Genomic DNA, 14,538 nt, shown 5'->3' on the forward strand with positions numbered 1-14,538 from the left:
GCCTACACTGTTAAAAATGTTGTTTAAAATTCTATTAAGGTACTATTTTGCACATAGGGGTGATTTTATAGGTTGTTTTTAGTTTTTTATAGGTATTTTAGATATTTTTAGCACCTTTATGTACATTAGAATTGGTGAATTTTTTAGAGTAGTTGGCACTTGCACTTTATTAATGTATTTTAAGACAGGAAAATTCTATTAGCAAATCAACATGTAACATTTTGTTTCTGAATAGATGAACTTTGCAATTTTATTGAAAGGGCTTTTAGAATTGTTGGTTTGAAGTTTTTAGTATTTATACTGTAATTTTACTTCGCCATTAAAAATACAAATAGCCAGTCATCTTTGGTGCATTTATGCAGACAATACTCTAATTGCAATCCACAACATTGTTATTTGACTAGAGAAACAAATGTCATTTTAACAAAGTTGAATTATTTATTTCTTTAATTTGCTCAAACTGTAAACAATTTTAGCTAATTACAATGTGTTTTAACATTTGTTTTAGACACTAAATTGTTTTTCCTGCCAATATTAATTACTTACTCAGGCACTAGCACTTTATTGTTAAGCACTTTATAAAGTTTTGTTGAAAATACAGCATAAAAAAAGAGCAAAAAAAGCTATAAAATAACCAATCACCTGACAGAGCGTGTCATGTGATCAAGGCCCTTCCGGGCTGAAATGCGTCATGGCTGTAAAGGTCGAGGGGACTAAAGAATAAAACCTTTGCTGGTTTACCTTGTGGTCTGTGCTTCGTTGTTGGTTAAAGTCTGCGCAAGCCTACGGAGTTCAAGTGAATATATATATATGTATATATATATATATATGCGCTCACTCCCAGTTACTTTCAAGAACTTGGAAAAGCACTCAGCGGGAAACTCCTGCAGTTGTTAGATCCTTTATTACATAGCGAGTATGGAAAACATGACGCGTTTCGGCTATGCCTTAGTTGAATGTTTCTCGAAGTTCGCGCCAGAAAGCAGCATATTTAAAAGAAGCGTTGCGTGAATCACATGACGACATAATGCATGGACAACAAAAGAGGACAATCCCCTCACAGTATTAGACGCCATATTGGAGTGTAGGCATAATGTTAGCATAATTTGAGTGACATTGAGGTAGCTGATACACGGCTGAATTTTCTCTTTGTATTCAATACGAACTAATATGCATTTGACTTATTATATGTTGCCTTGACATCACAGGTACACTGGTGTAAACAGTCTATTGCTCTGATATTCATTATGTGGTGATGATAGCCGATTTACGGCTTTATAATGGTCAACTTAGTGACAACGTGTAAGCCGATATACGGCGGAATGTCAAACAATTTGAAATTCGTATTTATGAGTTTCAAAACTACACTCCAATATGGCGTCTAATACTGTGAGGGGATTGTCCTCTTTTGTTGTCCATGCATTATGTCGTCATGTGATTCACGCAACGCTTCTTTTAAATATGCTGCTTTCTGGCCGAACTTCGAGAAACATTCGACTAAGGCATAGCCGAAACGCGTCATGTTTTCCATACTCGCTATGTAATAAAGGATATACGAACGCGAATGCACCTTCGCGTTTAAAAGCACCCGTCTTTTGAGTGCGCTGGTCTGGAGGTGCAGATGGAGCGATGATATATATATATATATATATATATATATATATATATATATATATATATGTGCTGATGTACTAAGGGACTACCATAAGAAACCCATTGGGATTTGGGAGGCAAGGAGTGGCACAGGTAAAAAATGCAAAAAAAGTATACAATAACATAAAACACTATCCATGCAGCACATTTAGACTAGTATGAGCATGGAGCAATTAGGCTTCAAGAATATTATTATTAAACTGATAACAGGGAACACTAAACAAAAAAAAGATCACAAACAAAAAGGCGTAGGTGTCTACATACAAAATGGCTTTGAAAACTGAAAAAAGGATGGTTGCCAAAATGGCCACATGGTCAAACAACAAGCAAGGACGCGTGGAAAAAAAAGAACACATTTAGGCCTATGGCAAAAAGCAAACTGGCTGGCTAACAAAATGGTCACATTGTCAAAAAACAACGGCCAGCATGGATGGATGGCTACAACAAAGAACACATGCAGGCCTATGGCAAAAGCACACTGGCTGCCTACACAAAATGGCCACCAGCCACATGGTCAAACAACATCAACCAGGAAGGAGGCACAGCCACAACAAAGAACACATGCAGGCCTATGGCAATAGCACACTGGTTGCTGACACAAAATGGCCACCAGCCACATGGTCAAATAACAACAACCAGCAAGGAGGCATGGCTACAACAAAGAACACATGCGGGCAGGAGGCATGGCCAAAACAAAGAACACATGTAGACCTATGGCAAAAGCACACTGGCTGCCCACACAAAATGGCTGCCAGCCACATGGTCAAACAAAAATAACCAATAAGGAGGCATGGCCACAACAAAGAACACATGCAGTCCTGTGGCAAAAGCACACTGGCTCCTACATAAAATGGTCACGAGACACATTGTCAAACAACTAACAGGAGGCATGTAAAACAAAGAACACATGCAGGTCTATAGACACTGACTATGCAAAATGGCCTCTGGCCATGTGGCATGGGGAACAAAGACAAATGGTGGCCTATGGCAAACACACTCACACACCGGCCAGACAAGGAGGCATGGTAACACAGGGCAAAACAGTATTAATTCAACAATGTCAAAAAACGAGAATTAACTGGCCAACAGTTTTTTACAACACACATCCCCCAAAGGCATCAAATATATTACCCTACCTATACACTGTTTGCAGAACGACAACATGAAATATCCCTGAAAAAAAGAGATTTTGTAATTTAATCCAATGCCATCCATGGCTTAATGATGTTTCAATTCAATAGACACCACATAAACAGTTGTTTCATACACTCATGACCAATACTGGTCCTACTGGCTGGATGGCCCATTAGCAGACTAGGCAACATAGAGAATTAAATGAATATTGCAAATGTATTAAAACATAGAGAAAATTTACTGAATTGTGCAACATTGTTCCTTAATAAAAGAAGAAAAATTGCATGCAAAAAAATAGCTAGGCCCCTACTGAAAATGCAGGCCACCTACCACAATAAATTCTGAAAATCAAATAAAGTACAAATAAATCCTGGTGCATGCCCTCTATCACACAAACAACACCCTTATACAACAGTTGTTAACTTACTTGTGATACCACAAAAACAAAGTCGTCAAATCTGATGATATATATGCAAGCAAACAAATAGAGTGATCCTTCCAGCTAAAAGTCCAAATGAAATGTGACCAGGACATATCACTGGGAGGAGCCTGCTGGACACGAACAGGAAGTTGGAGTCTCAAGGCACTTCTTCCTTGTTGAAAAAAAAGTACAATAACAAAAGGGCTCCTCCCACAAAAAAAAGAATGTGAACGGTCCATTTGAGATGTTTTTTTAGTTTTTGAAAAGATTTAGCTGCTTTTAGAAGAGAGAGTCTTCTCCAAGTTGTAGCAGCGGTCCCTCGCGCTCGCCTCCATCACAAAAGAAGCGTCCGAAGTCGCTGGCACAGCTTAAAGCCTCGTTAAGCATGCGCAAAATCTAGTGTGCTGCCAGAACATTTTTTGTCGGCGCTCATGAGTCCCTGGCAAGTCTCGTCTCACTCCTCGCGTGCAACAAATGACGTGATTGCTGCGCCAACAGAAAAATAATTCCGCTCCATTGCGGAGTTTCGAAGTTTGTCTGTAACTCTGCATTCTCCCCAGGAATGCCGAGTTGCTGAATTCTGCTAACTCAGCGGGCAGAGCAGAGTTTTACGCCCAGGCCTACTTAAAATATAGTATGGTATATATGACTGAAACCCATACTTCCCCTCATAAATATTTGTTTTCAGATCATTTAATCCTCAATGTTCAATTAATTCAAGCTCAAGAAGAAAAGCTTTAAATCCACCAACTCCTATTCCAGCAATATGGCATTCAAATGTGCCTCACATTTGTCATTAATATCCATTGTCAGCGTTCCAGTAATTCATTAGCACTATAACGTTACAACAGAACACTGGGAATCAAATGGCCGACTCTTGCTCTTACACACATTTCACTCAACATTACAGGCTTTATTCTCACATGGGTAAGGAAGATATATATGAATTTACAGAACATATGTCCTCATTTTAGCTTTTGGAGCACTAATTAGAACGTCCATGAGATAACTGCAAGAGCAAAGTGTTTTCTGTCAAAGATGGTACATAAAATCCCAGCAGAGGAACAGCATTTTTCCTAAGTGGAAATCACCTTAGAACTCACCACAATTCCAAAAATTATTGTGGCACAAATAATAAATGATTTACATTGTGACTAAAAGCTATTACCATTCTTTCTATATATTCCTTTAAGGGTCTGATTTACAATAGTAACATGATACAAGGGGTAGGACACTCACAGAAAGCTGTTGATGGGTGGAGTAGGGCCCTCAGCTTAACCTCGGGTCCTCTAACATCAACCTGGTCAGAAACTATTTTGGAGTGCCTTCACCCTTAGCTGATATTGCTTAATTAGGATACTGAATTGTTATGAGAGTGAAATTGAAGAAAATGTTTATAAGGGTCGATAATGTCTTCCAATGTGTATCATTCTGTTTCTCACTGTTTATTTTAGAATTTATATATTTTAGAACATTATACCCTGAGTGGATGGAATGCTCTAATGGGATTATAGACCTTCTGCCTTGGGCTATATTAGTTGTTAAAGGTTCTTTACCTCATGATAGACCAACTATAGTATACCACAAATTAAGTTAATGACCCAACAGTGAACTTTCCATCTACTATCTTTTCGATGCATTGTTTCAAAGTGGTGCTGCCCATCCTTCCTTACCTTGCATTCAAGACACCATTACTCTCCAAGGAACTCCCAACATACATGTTGGCAATGATGGTATTGCCATTTGTGTTGGTTATGCTGACTGAAGCAATGCTATAGGTGCCCAGCAAATCCACCCTCCACCAGGAGGAATAGTCATTATTGGTGTGAGAGCAAAAACCATGATCAAAAATATTCCTCAGGTTCCCATCAATGCTTCGACTGGCAATTCCATTTTGGTAAGTGCTTGACTGAATCGCCACTCCTCCTCGGGCCACATTGACAACTGCGTAGAAAATCCAGTGTTATTTCATGCTATATAAATTCCATTGCTTTAGTGTAAGAGAGAGATTGGAGACATATGGAGACAATAAACAAATCTTATGCCAGCGCACAACATTTTAAAATGTGATTTACAAATTAAGGCTGAGACTTAGCAACCGCACCTATCACTTAGAGTGGAAACAATTTCAACAAGTGGAGCTCAGATCTGGAGGATCAGCCTCCTTATCCTCCGTATAGGGATATAGGTCCCCAAATTATTTTAGCACAAATGATCAGCACTCACTATATATTCTTTAAGCAATAATTATACATTCCTAATAATCTGAATTAAGTAATGCACAGACTCCATTCAAGTTTTTTATAAAAATCTTTCTTCATAGTCCTTTATTAATGTTCTTCTTTTTTTCACATTTTATTCATCAATATAGCCAATGTAGCCAACGCGTTTCATCTCTTCCAAGAGACTTCTTAAAGGCTACAAAATATAGACAATACATACATATATTTAAAATCCATAATTACAGAACATTTATTCTAAAATGATTGCATTAATTGCTCATATGAAATCCACCTGATGGCACCATAATCAATATACCGAAAACAATGCACAAAACCAGAACATAATGAATTCATTGGTGAGGCCAATAGATGACATCTGACTGATATCAAACGATTTTTTTTATACATTGCATCATTTGCTTATGAATAATACAATTCTTAGCTGCTCATCACATGACACCATAATCGATACGGCATAGACATTATGTAAACCAAAGTATGAAGAATTTATTGATGAGGCTACTCAATTGTATATTCTTACCCTATTAGCAACATTCTAATTTTAAGTCTGTAATGAGATACAAGGAAAAGGAAAGAAAAAGCAAAAATAAAGAAGAAGGGGAAATAGGACGGAAAAAAAAGAAAATGAAAAAAAGAAGAAGAAAATGGAAGAGAAACGAAAGAAATAGAAAGAGGAAAGAGGGGCCCAATTTTTATTATACCCATTACTGTTTCCACTTACATAGTGATAACACATTCATATTTATTTCACATGATTCCTTTCATAAACCGATTTAGTGCATGTCCAACTCATTTTCTATGTAATAATAAAGTAAAGATACCTATTCAATGTTCTCCTTCTTGCTACTTTTCGCTATGGGACTGATTTGTCCCAAACTATAGGACTCTTATATGTGACGATGTTATAAAAGGGCATTCAAAGATGGTGAATGTTGAAATGAAAAATTATGGGAGTTTTTTGGAGAATTTTTTTTTTATTGAATTGCATCCTGCCGGTAAGACTCTTGATTAGCAAAAAGGATGCAATATTGTGATGTTATAAAATTCTCATTGAAACGCGATACAATGAGAATTGGTACTAGTGAACATTAATACTGTTACAATCTCACGTGAGAATCTAATGGACAGATTATTATTATTATATTTTTTTAAATCTTTTTATTACATAAAATTAAAACATTGCTAAGCGACAGCAATTCACAATTATTACATAACATTTTGCGATACATTCCGTCAAAAAGGAGGTGACATTCATTGTGATCCAATACTTAACTCTTAAGTCTTTCTTCCTACCCCTGAGATCTTCCATACCCCCTTAGGTGTCTTCAAACAATTCCCTTTGCCCTCGAGGGGGCAGTGGTGAACATATCGGTAGAAAACAGGCAGACACAAAGTGTAGTAGGCTGGTTATTTATTGGCTACATGGGGACCAGCTCTGCCAACAGCTCCAACAAGAATGTACTCAGCTCATACAGTTGCCAGGAGAGATACATTCTAGAGCCTAAGACATCATAAGATATCCTCACAGGGTTAAAGGTAAACAACATAAGATACACTACAACATATCTTCTCTTCTAAACAAAAAAAACAAAGATAAACAGAAAACCAAACAACCAAATCACGACCTGTACCTAGCAGGCCTAACAGTGTTTCTAGTTCTCTTTTTGGAACAAGTTTGATCAATACGAGAAGGAACCAATTTCTCTGAACGCGAAGTGGCATCTTTTACCCGGACCTTCACCACCTGCTAAGGTTCCACAAATGACCACCCTCAACCTTTACCGCATTTCCAAGAACTTTCATAACTTTGACCGGTTGACTGAATTTGCTGTCTCCCTTTTTGGTATGAACAGCAGTTTTGTTTTTAATCATGTCTCCCACTTCAAGCGGAGCTACTTTAGCACCTTTATGAGTCAAACCACTGCTTCTGTTTGGATTGAACAATAGACATATTCTCACTCGCCAAAGACATCAGCTGGGCAACATCAGACTCAGACGTGACCCACTTGCTCATCCACGCAGGCCTGAAACTAGTGTTTGGCTTCCGTCCCCGAAAAAGTTCAAAAGGAGAAATCTTAGTGATGGAATGGGCGTAGTCCTATAGAACCACACCATTGCGTTCAGTGCCTTGCAAATATCATGACCTCCAGCTCTGGCCCATTTAATACACTCCCCTACCACCGGATTCATTCTCTCAACTAAACCATTGGTTTGTGGGTGGTAAAGGGAGCTCTTTTGGTGTTTCACACCAGACTCAAGGAGAAAAGACTAAAATTCTGCCCTGATGAACTGTTTCCCATTGTCCGAGACTAAGGTCTGAGGAAAACCCTCTCTCAGCCACACGTTTTCAAGAAACTCCACAATGGCTTTCGTGTTGGCTTCTCTCACCATTTTAACCTCAGGCCATTTAGATGCATAGTCCATGAAGATCAAAATGAAACGAGAACCACCTGGGAGAACTTCATACGGTCCCATAACATCAATACCAAGTTTTAACCATGGACCTTCGGGGCATTCAATGTGGATCAAGGGGGGAGCAGACACTTTCAAACTTTTGTCAGCTGCACCGCAGACACAACAATTAGCAACTGCACGATCAATTTCAGCATCAATCCCTGGCCACCAATAGACATCCCGGATGCACCGCTTGGTGTGCGTGGCACCTAGATGACCTTTGTGGGCTCTATCAATGATGATTTTGTGGAAAACATCAGGGGGTACGAACTTGTGCGCCCTGAGCAGCAAACCATCTTCAATAGAAAGTTTACCTTCAACCTTCCAAAAAGATTGGAGAGGTAGTGGGAGCATCTTTTCTCTGGGCCATCCATTCCTGACGAAAGTACAAACTTCACGTATCACGCTGTCAGACTCCAGCGCCTGCACCCAATCGGTCTCAGAACCCAGATTCAAGTCAGGTAAGTCTAACACAGTGACAAGACAGTCAACACAATCTTCATTTGAAAACTCTTCCAAATTTACCTCGTCATGTTCACTCAATTTGATGGGAAAGCAGGATAAGAAATCTGCCGTGCCATTCTTACCACCAGAAACGTGCTCCACTCCAAACGGGTACTGAAGGAGTTTTGTTAGCATTCGCATAATTCTACGGGGGAACAGCACTAACTCACACTCCCCCCAGAATGTTTACCAACGGTTTATGATATGTCAATAGCAGGAACCTATTAACCCAGACATAAGGTCGAAACTTCTCAATAGCCCATGTACAGGCCAACAGCTCCTTTTCGATGACAGAGTACTGGAGCTCAGGAGTTCCTAATATTCTGGATGGAAAACAAGCTGTATTCTCACAATTGTTGTCCCATTGGGTTATGGTGGCACCAATGCCAACTTGACTGGCGTCAACTGTTATGCAACATGGCAAACTAGGGTCGAATGGTTTCAAAACGGGACCGTTCCTTATTGCAGATTTCACAAATGGGAGAGCTACCACACATTCATTACACCATTCAAACTTGACTCCCTTTTCGAGAAGATTACTTATAGGATGCACAATGAATGCAAAGTTCGGAATAAACTGTGAGTAGTACTCACATAGCCCCAGTAACGACTTGACCCCAGCTTTGTCTTCTGGATCAGGAGCATCCATGATGGCTTGAAGTAATCCTGGTCGGGGGCTGACTCCATCGTGAGAAATGACATGCCCCAAATATTCAACTTTGGAACACAGAAATTGACACTTCTCCTCCTTCAACACAACACCACGTTTTTTGAACAAGGTTAAAAGACTGTCATGAGAAACACATCTTTACCGAAAATGAGTACATTGTCTTGGAACACCAGGACGCCATCAACACCTCTGAGTATATTGCTCATTATCCTCTGTAAAACAGATGCTGCTGACTCAAACCCAAAGGGCATGCGACAGTAGCGAAATGTCCCCAGAGGCGATACAAATGCAGTTAAATGGCGTGATCCTGGATCTAATTACACCTGGTGATAGGCACTGGCTAGGTCAAGCTTCGTGAAAAAACATGCCCCCTTGGTGGAAGCGAACAGGTCATTAATTTTCGGTAAGGGGTGGGAATCTACCCATATTTCTTTATTGAGGGATCGCAAGTCCACACAGATGCGGAGATCTCCTCCCCTTTTTCTGGCTACGACCAAGGGGGAAAGCCATAATGAAGAGTCCGTTGGTTCGGTGATCCCTTTATCACAAAGCCCCTTAAATTCCTTTTCTAGATCCTCCCTCACACTAAACGGCACTCCTCTTAGTTTGTGTTTGGTGGAAAGTGCGCCATCTTTAACAATAATTTTGTGCGTGAATCCTTTGATCCTTCCCAGGTTCTTGCTAAAAACTTTAGGAAACTTGTTTGACAGCTAGCACTTGCTCCTTAGCCCCGGGATTCAATATTATGCCGAACAGGCCCTGGTGGAACCAACCCAATATGTTGAGTCCCTTAACTGCAACATAAATCTTCCCCTTGATTCTCCTGCCTTTGAATGTCATTTTGCCTTAAAAAACACATTGAATCTATCTTTCGTCCCTTATACGAGACAGGAGAACGATCAGGTGGAGATAGGGCTTGGGAATCATTCCAGGTCTCCTCAAACAATTTTTGAGTAACCATCGTGATCTTTGCCCCTGCAGCTGGTTTCTTACATTCCTTTTTTTTAAGCAGACTTTAGCAAAATGCCCCATCTTTTTGCAATAATTGCACATGACATTGCTAGCATGACAACGGGAACCCTTGATATGTGAGGAATTAGCACACCTGATGCACATGTTATTACCATTAGCCCTAGAGGAACTGGCTAAGTCAGATTTGGGCTTGGAAGGTTGATTGATCGACTGACTAGGCTTGGCACGAAAGTTAAGAGGATTACTAGTATTAACAACATTTACAGAATCTAAAGGTTTGTCTTCCAATTATTTCAGTGAAACTATGAATATCTCTATGCTTTTAGCGATTTTGATAGTCTCGTCAAGAGATGGATCGCCTAAACTCAACAGTTTTTGACGTATATTTTTGTCCTTGCACTGGCAAATGAACTGGTCCCTGATGAGTTGGTCTGCAAAGTTTTCAAACTTGCAGTCAGATGCTAATCTACGCAAGGAGGAAATGTAAGTATCATTATCTTCTCCTTCAGCTTGCTTTCTCTTAAAGATTCCTCATATTCATCAATGCCATCACATTGTTCATCCGGCAGAGGTGGTAAGTGTTTATAAATAGACCATCCCTCAAATCCTAGAGAGTGGAGAAGAAGTCATCTTTTTCTCTCTGCGCTGAAACGTAGAGCGCTTATAGCACCTAGGTAGGTTTGAAAATCGTCATACCAGATTTCCCACCGGACTGGAGGATCACTGGGATAGTTAAGGAATAAAGGTGGAGGATTAACAGACTGCATAGTACACAATTCTGCTAAGGAGGGTAAATTTTAGCGAAAAATGATGCAGAACAGACAACCAAAATAAATATCCAAAAACATTGGGATACAGTATGAGAAAGACCAGAGTGTGGAAGAAATGAGAATTCCACACTGTTAATATGCACTGCGAGTAGAAAAAAAATGTTATGTCACTTAGATGAGGTGTGTATATCACTGTAGATTAACATTGGAAATACACAGTCGAAAAGTGACACAAGTAATGATTTGAGAATGCGCAAGTGATAAACTGAGGATGAAACACTTGTAGGTGTGTGTAATGCTGAAGAAGTAGCAGCACACCAGTGTAGTTGGAGCGCAAAATGGAAACACTGTTTGACTATTGTTGATAAATAAAAACAACACTAGAAGGTGTGTGTGTCACCGTATGTGTAGTAGATACACGCTGTAAGGCTGTTCACGTTATTAAACAAACTGGAGTGGTGTGAGTGTCACCTTGTACCTCACGGTAGACACACTTGACTTCCTGCTTTTTAAAGAAGGTGTGTGTATCACCGAAGTAGCATGGGAACACATGTGGCTGTGTTGACTTGCTTGTTTAAAGCATGAATAAAGGGTGTGTGTATCACTGAAGTCGATAAAAACACACACTGCTGTGTTACTAAGGCAACGTAATGCAGGGTCGAAAAGTCGCTACCTGAATTCACAGAGATGGCCGCGGCGTTGCGTGGTAGATAAGATAATGTTTCCCAACTTGTTAAAATAGTCTCACTGACGTTACGTGGTGTGACGGCATGATGAAAAGGCAAAGCCGAAGCAAGTTGGCAGCTTCTAACAATGGATGCGAGTGACCCAAGCGGGAGATGGCTGATGGAGCAAGACTGATGGCGCGAGCAAGATGGGAGCGTGAGGAAGCTGCGAGAGGCAGGAAGGCAGTTGCTAGCAGTTTAAAGGTAAACATAGTCCTTCTTTGGTAGATTTGGGAAAAATTAAGCGTAGATGCTAGCGCAGGGCAACGCAGATAATATATTGTGTGTAGTAGTCCATCGTTGTTATTTCCTTAATAAACTCAAAGTTGGTATGACAGTGAAGTAAAGTCAGGAGTAGTTCTTCCATTTAGTCAAAGATTGTCGCCAAAATTTTGTAGTAACCAGGCAGACACAAAGTGTAGTAGGCTGGTTATTTATTGGCTACATGGAGACCAGCTCTGCCAACAGCTCCAATAAGAATGTACTCAGCTCATACAGTTGCCAGGAGACATACATTTTAGAGCCTAAGACATCATAAGATATCATCACAGGTTTAAAGGTACACAACATAAGATACACTACAACAATATCATTCCCCGGTATTCATTCCATTTCTCCCAGATCTTGGACCATTTTTTGGGACAGCCCCTACTTTCATATACCATCTGATGGACAGAATATGATCGTTTTAACACTACACTAGACATTTTCTTAACATGGTACCTGTGCACTTAAAGATTATGGATGCTAAAATGTAAAATTGAATGGATTAGCATTTTAGTCTAAATATTAAAAAAAAAAATTTAGATATATAATTGTTATGGATTGTATTAGATTCTAATGCCAACACGGGCAAGAACCAGATTTATTGATGATAACCTTCTCTGTATGAACCGCAGGAACATGACGTGTAGGATGTAGTATTTAATATAGCTGATTGACATAAAGAATCTTGTCACACTCAATGTAGCTCTAATGGGTTAATTATTCTATTCTTTGTAGGCTGGGACAAATGACATTATCCACACATAAAAGGTACGGGTGTGAGAACATTGAAAAGATATCTTTAACTTATTTTTACTTACAAAATTAGTTGGACATGCAAAAAATGGGGATAAGAAAGGAACCATGTGAAATGAATATGAATGTGTTATCACAAAGTAACTATGTAAGAGGAAACAGAAATGGGTATAATAAAAATTGGGCCCCTTTCCTCTTTCTATTTCTTTCCTGTCTCTTCCGTTTTCTTCTTCTTTTTTCTTTTTCTTTTTTTTTCCCTCTTTCCCCTTCTTCATTATGTTTGCTTTTTCTTTCCTTTTTGTTGCTTCTCATGAGAGACTTGAAATTAGAATGTTGCTAATAGGGTAAGAATATGCATTTGAGTAGCCTCACCATAAACTCACTATACTATGGTTAACATAATGTCTATGCTGTATCAATTATGATGTACTTTGATGAGTAGATAAGAATTGTATTATACATAAGCAAATGATGTAATGTATTAAAAAATAATTGTGATATCAATGAGATTTTCTCTATTGGCCTCACCAATGTATTTATTATGTTCTGGTTTTGCATTGTGTTTTGAGTATATTGATTATGGTGCCATCTGGTGGATTTCATATGAACAATTAATGCAATGATTTTAGAATAAATGTTTTGTAATTAAAGATGTTAAATATATGTATTGTCTACATTTTGCAGTCCTGAAGAAGTCTCTGTAAACAGACAAAACGTGTTGGCTACATCTGCTATATTGTTGGATATTATGTTAAAAAAAAGAACATTAATAAAGTACTATGAAGAAAGATTTTTAAACAAACTTGAATGGAGTCTATGCATTACTTAATTTTGGTTATATGGAATGTGCAATTACTGTTTAAACAAGCATTTGCAATGCAATCGGTCTCGCCTTTTGGACCTTTTATGTATTTAGCTATGCAGCACATTAGCCCGGGTGCTGAAACATCTACTGTTCTTTAACATGGAGGGAAAGTAAGCACCAAACTGTGTGACATGTCAGGTAACTGCATAACCCACCACATGTAATACAACTTGTAGATTGCAACAAAATAAAATCTATGTTTCTAGTTCAAAGAGATCAAAAGTTACTAAAAATGTACCACCTGTGCAGCTGCCTATAGATTATCTTGTCACATTTTAGTTTATGATTGCAGCTTTCAAAATGTTATGCTGATAGTAATAGAGTGAAACTTTTTCCTCATGTAGTAAGAGTGTTAAAATGACAAGAGTGTAATAAACCTGCCATAAAATGTGCCACGATATATTGCATAAAATGCCTTTTTCTTGTCACATATTCAAACCTACCACATAATTTCGTCGACCGCTGCCGCATATACTGACAAGAAGTTTCACACTCGGATCCGGACGGCAAGTACCAACTGGAACAATTCAGGGTAGAAACCGCCAACCTTGACTTTTACCAAGAAGCAACAAATAGGGTGACATACTTAAAGACGGCCATGTCTAAACCTCTGTACCACCCAACGATCCCAAAGTCTCACTATTGTCTGGTTTCACTTGCTCCATTGACTTTAAGGGGGCACACACATGTAAATCGAGATACTCATTCCTTTTTTTTTACTTTTTATTTGAGATCCATAGCAGCGAAATGCATAATACATAAATAAAAACATACATAAAAACATCCATCATTGATTGTAATAAGCCATAACGAAGAAAGAACCATGGTCATGCATAGTATCCCCTTACATCAAAATAACTTGACAACCTACTAAGTTACATATGGCCGAAGCTCATTAACCTGCCATATAATCCCTCAAGACCCCCCAAATCAGTAACCCCAATTTCCTTTTTCTATATCCTTTGACAGCATAAAGACTGTATTCCATGTTAAAAACATTAAAGAACTTGGCGCGCCACATATCGAAGGACGGGGCCTCCTGATGTAACCAAAATGACGGTATTGGTAACCGAGCCACCGCCGTAGCCATAAAAATTAAATAGCGAT

At 39.0% G+C, this 14,538-nt stretch overlaps 1 protein-coding gene across 1 annotated transcript in view; it reads right to left on the reverse strand.

Moving 5' to 3' along the window:
- Positions 1-14,538, reverse strand: part of LOC146869264 (uncharacterized) — a 105,987-nt gene that overhangs the window by 39,309 nt on the left and 52,140 nt on the right. Inside the window, exon 6 of the mRNA XM_085632983.1 lies at positions 4,882-5,152. Within this exon, the coding sequence (XP_085489109.1) occupies positions 4,882-5,152 (271 nt within the window). The remainder of the gene's footprint in view (positions 1-4,881; positions 5,153-14,538) is intronic.

The sequence above is a fragment of the Triturus cristatus genome, chromosome 1_1 (genome assembly GCF_964204655.1).
Source record: "Triturus cristatus chromosome 1_1, aTriCri1.1, whole genome shotgun sequence".
Classification (NCBI taxonomy): Eukaryota; Metazoa; Chordata; class Amphibia; order Caudata; family Salamandridae; genus Triturus; species Triturus cristatus.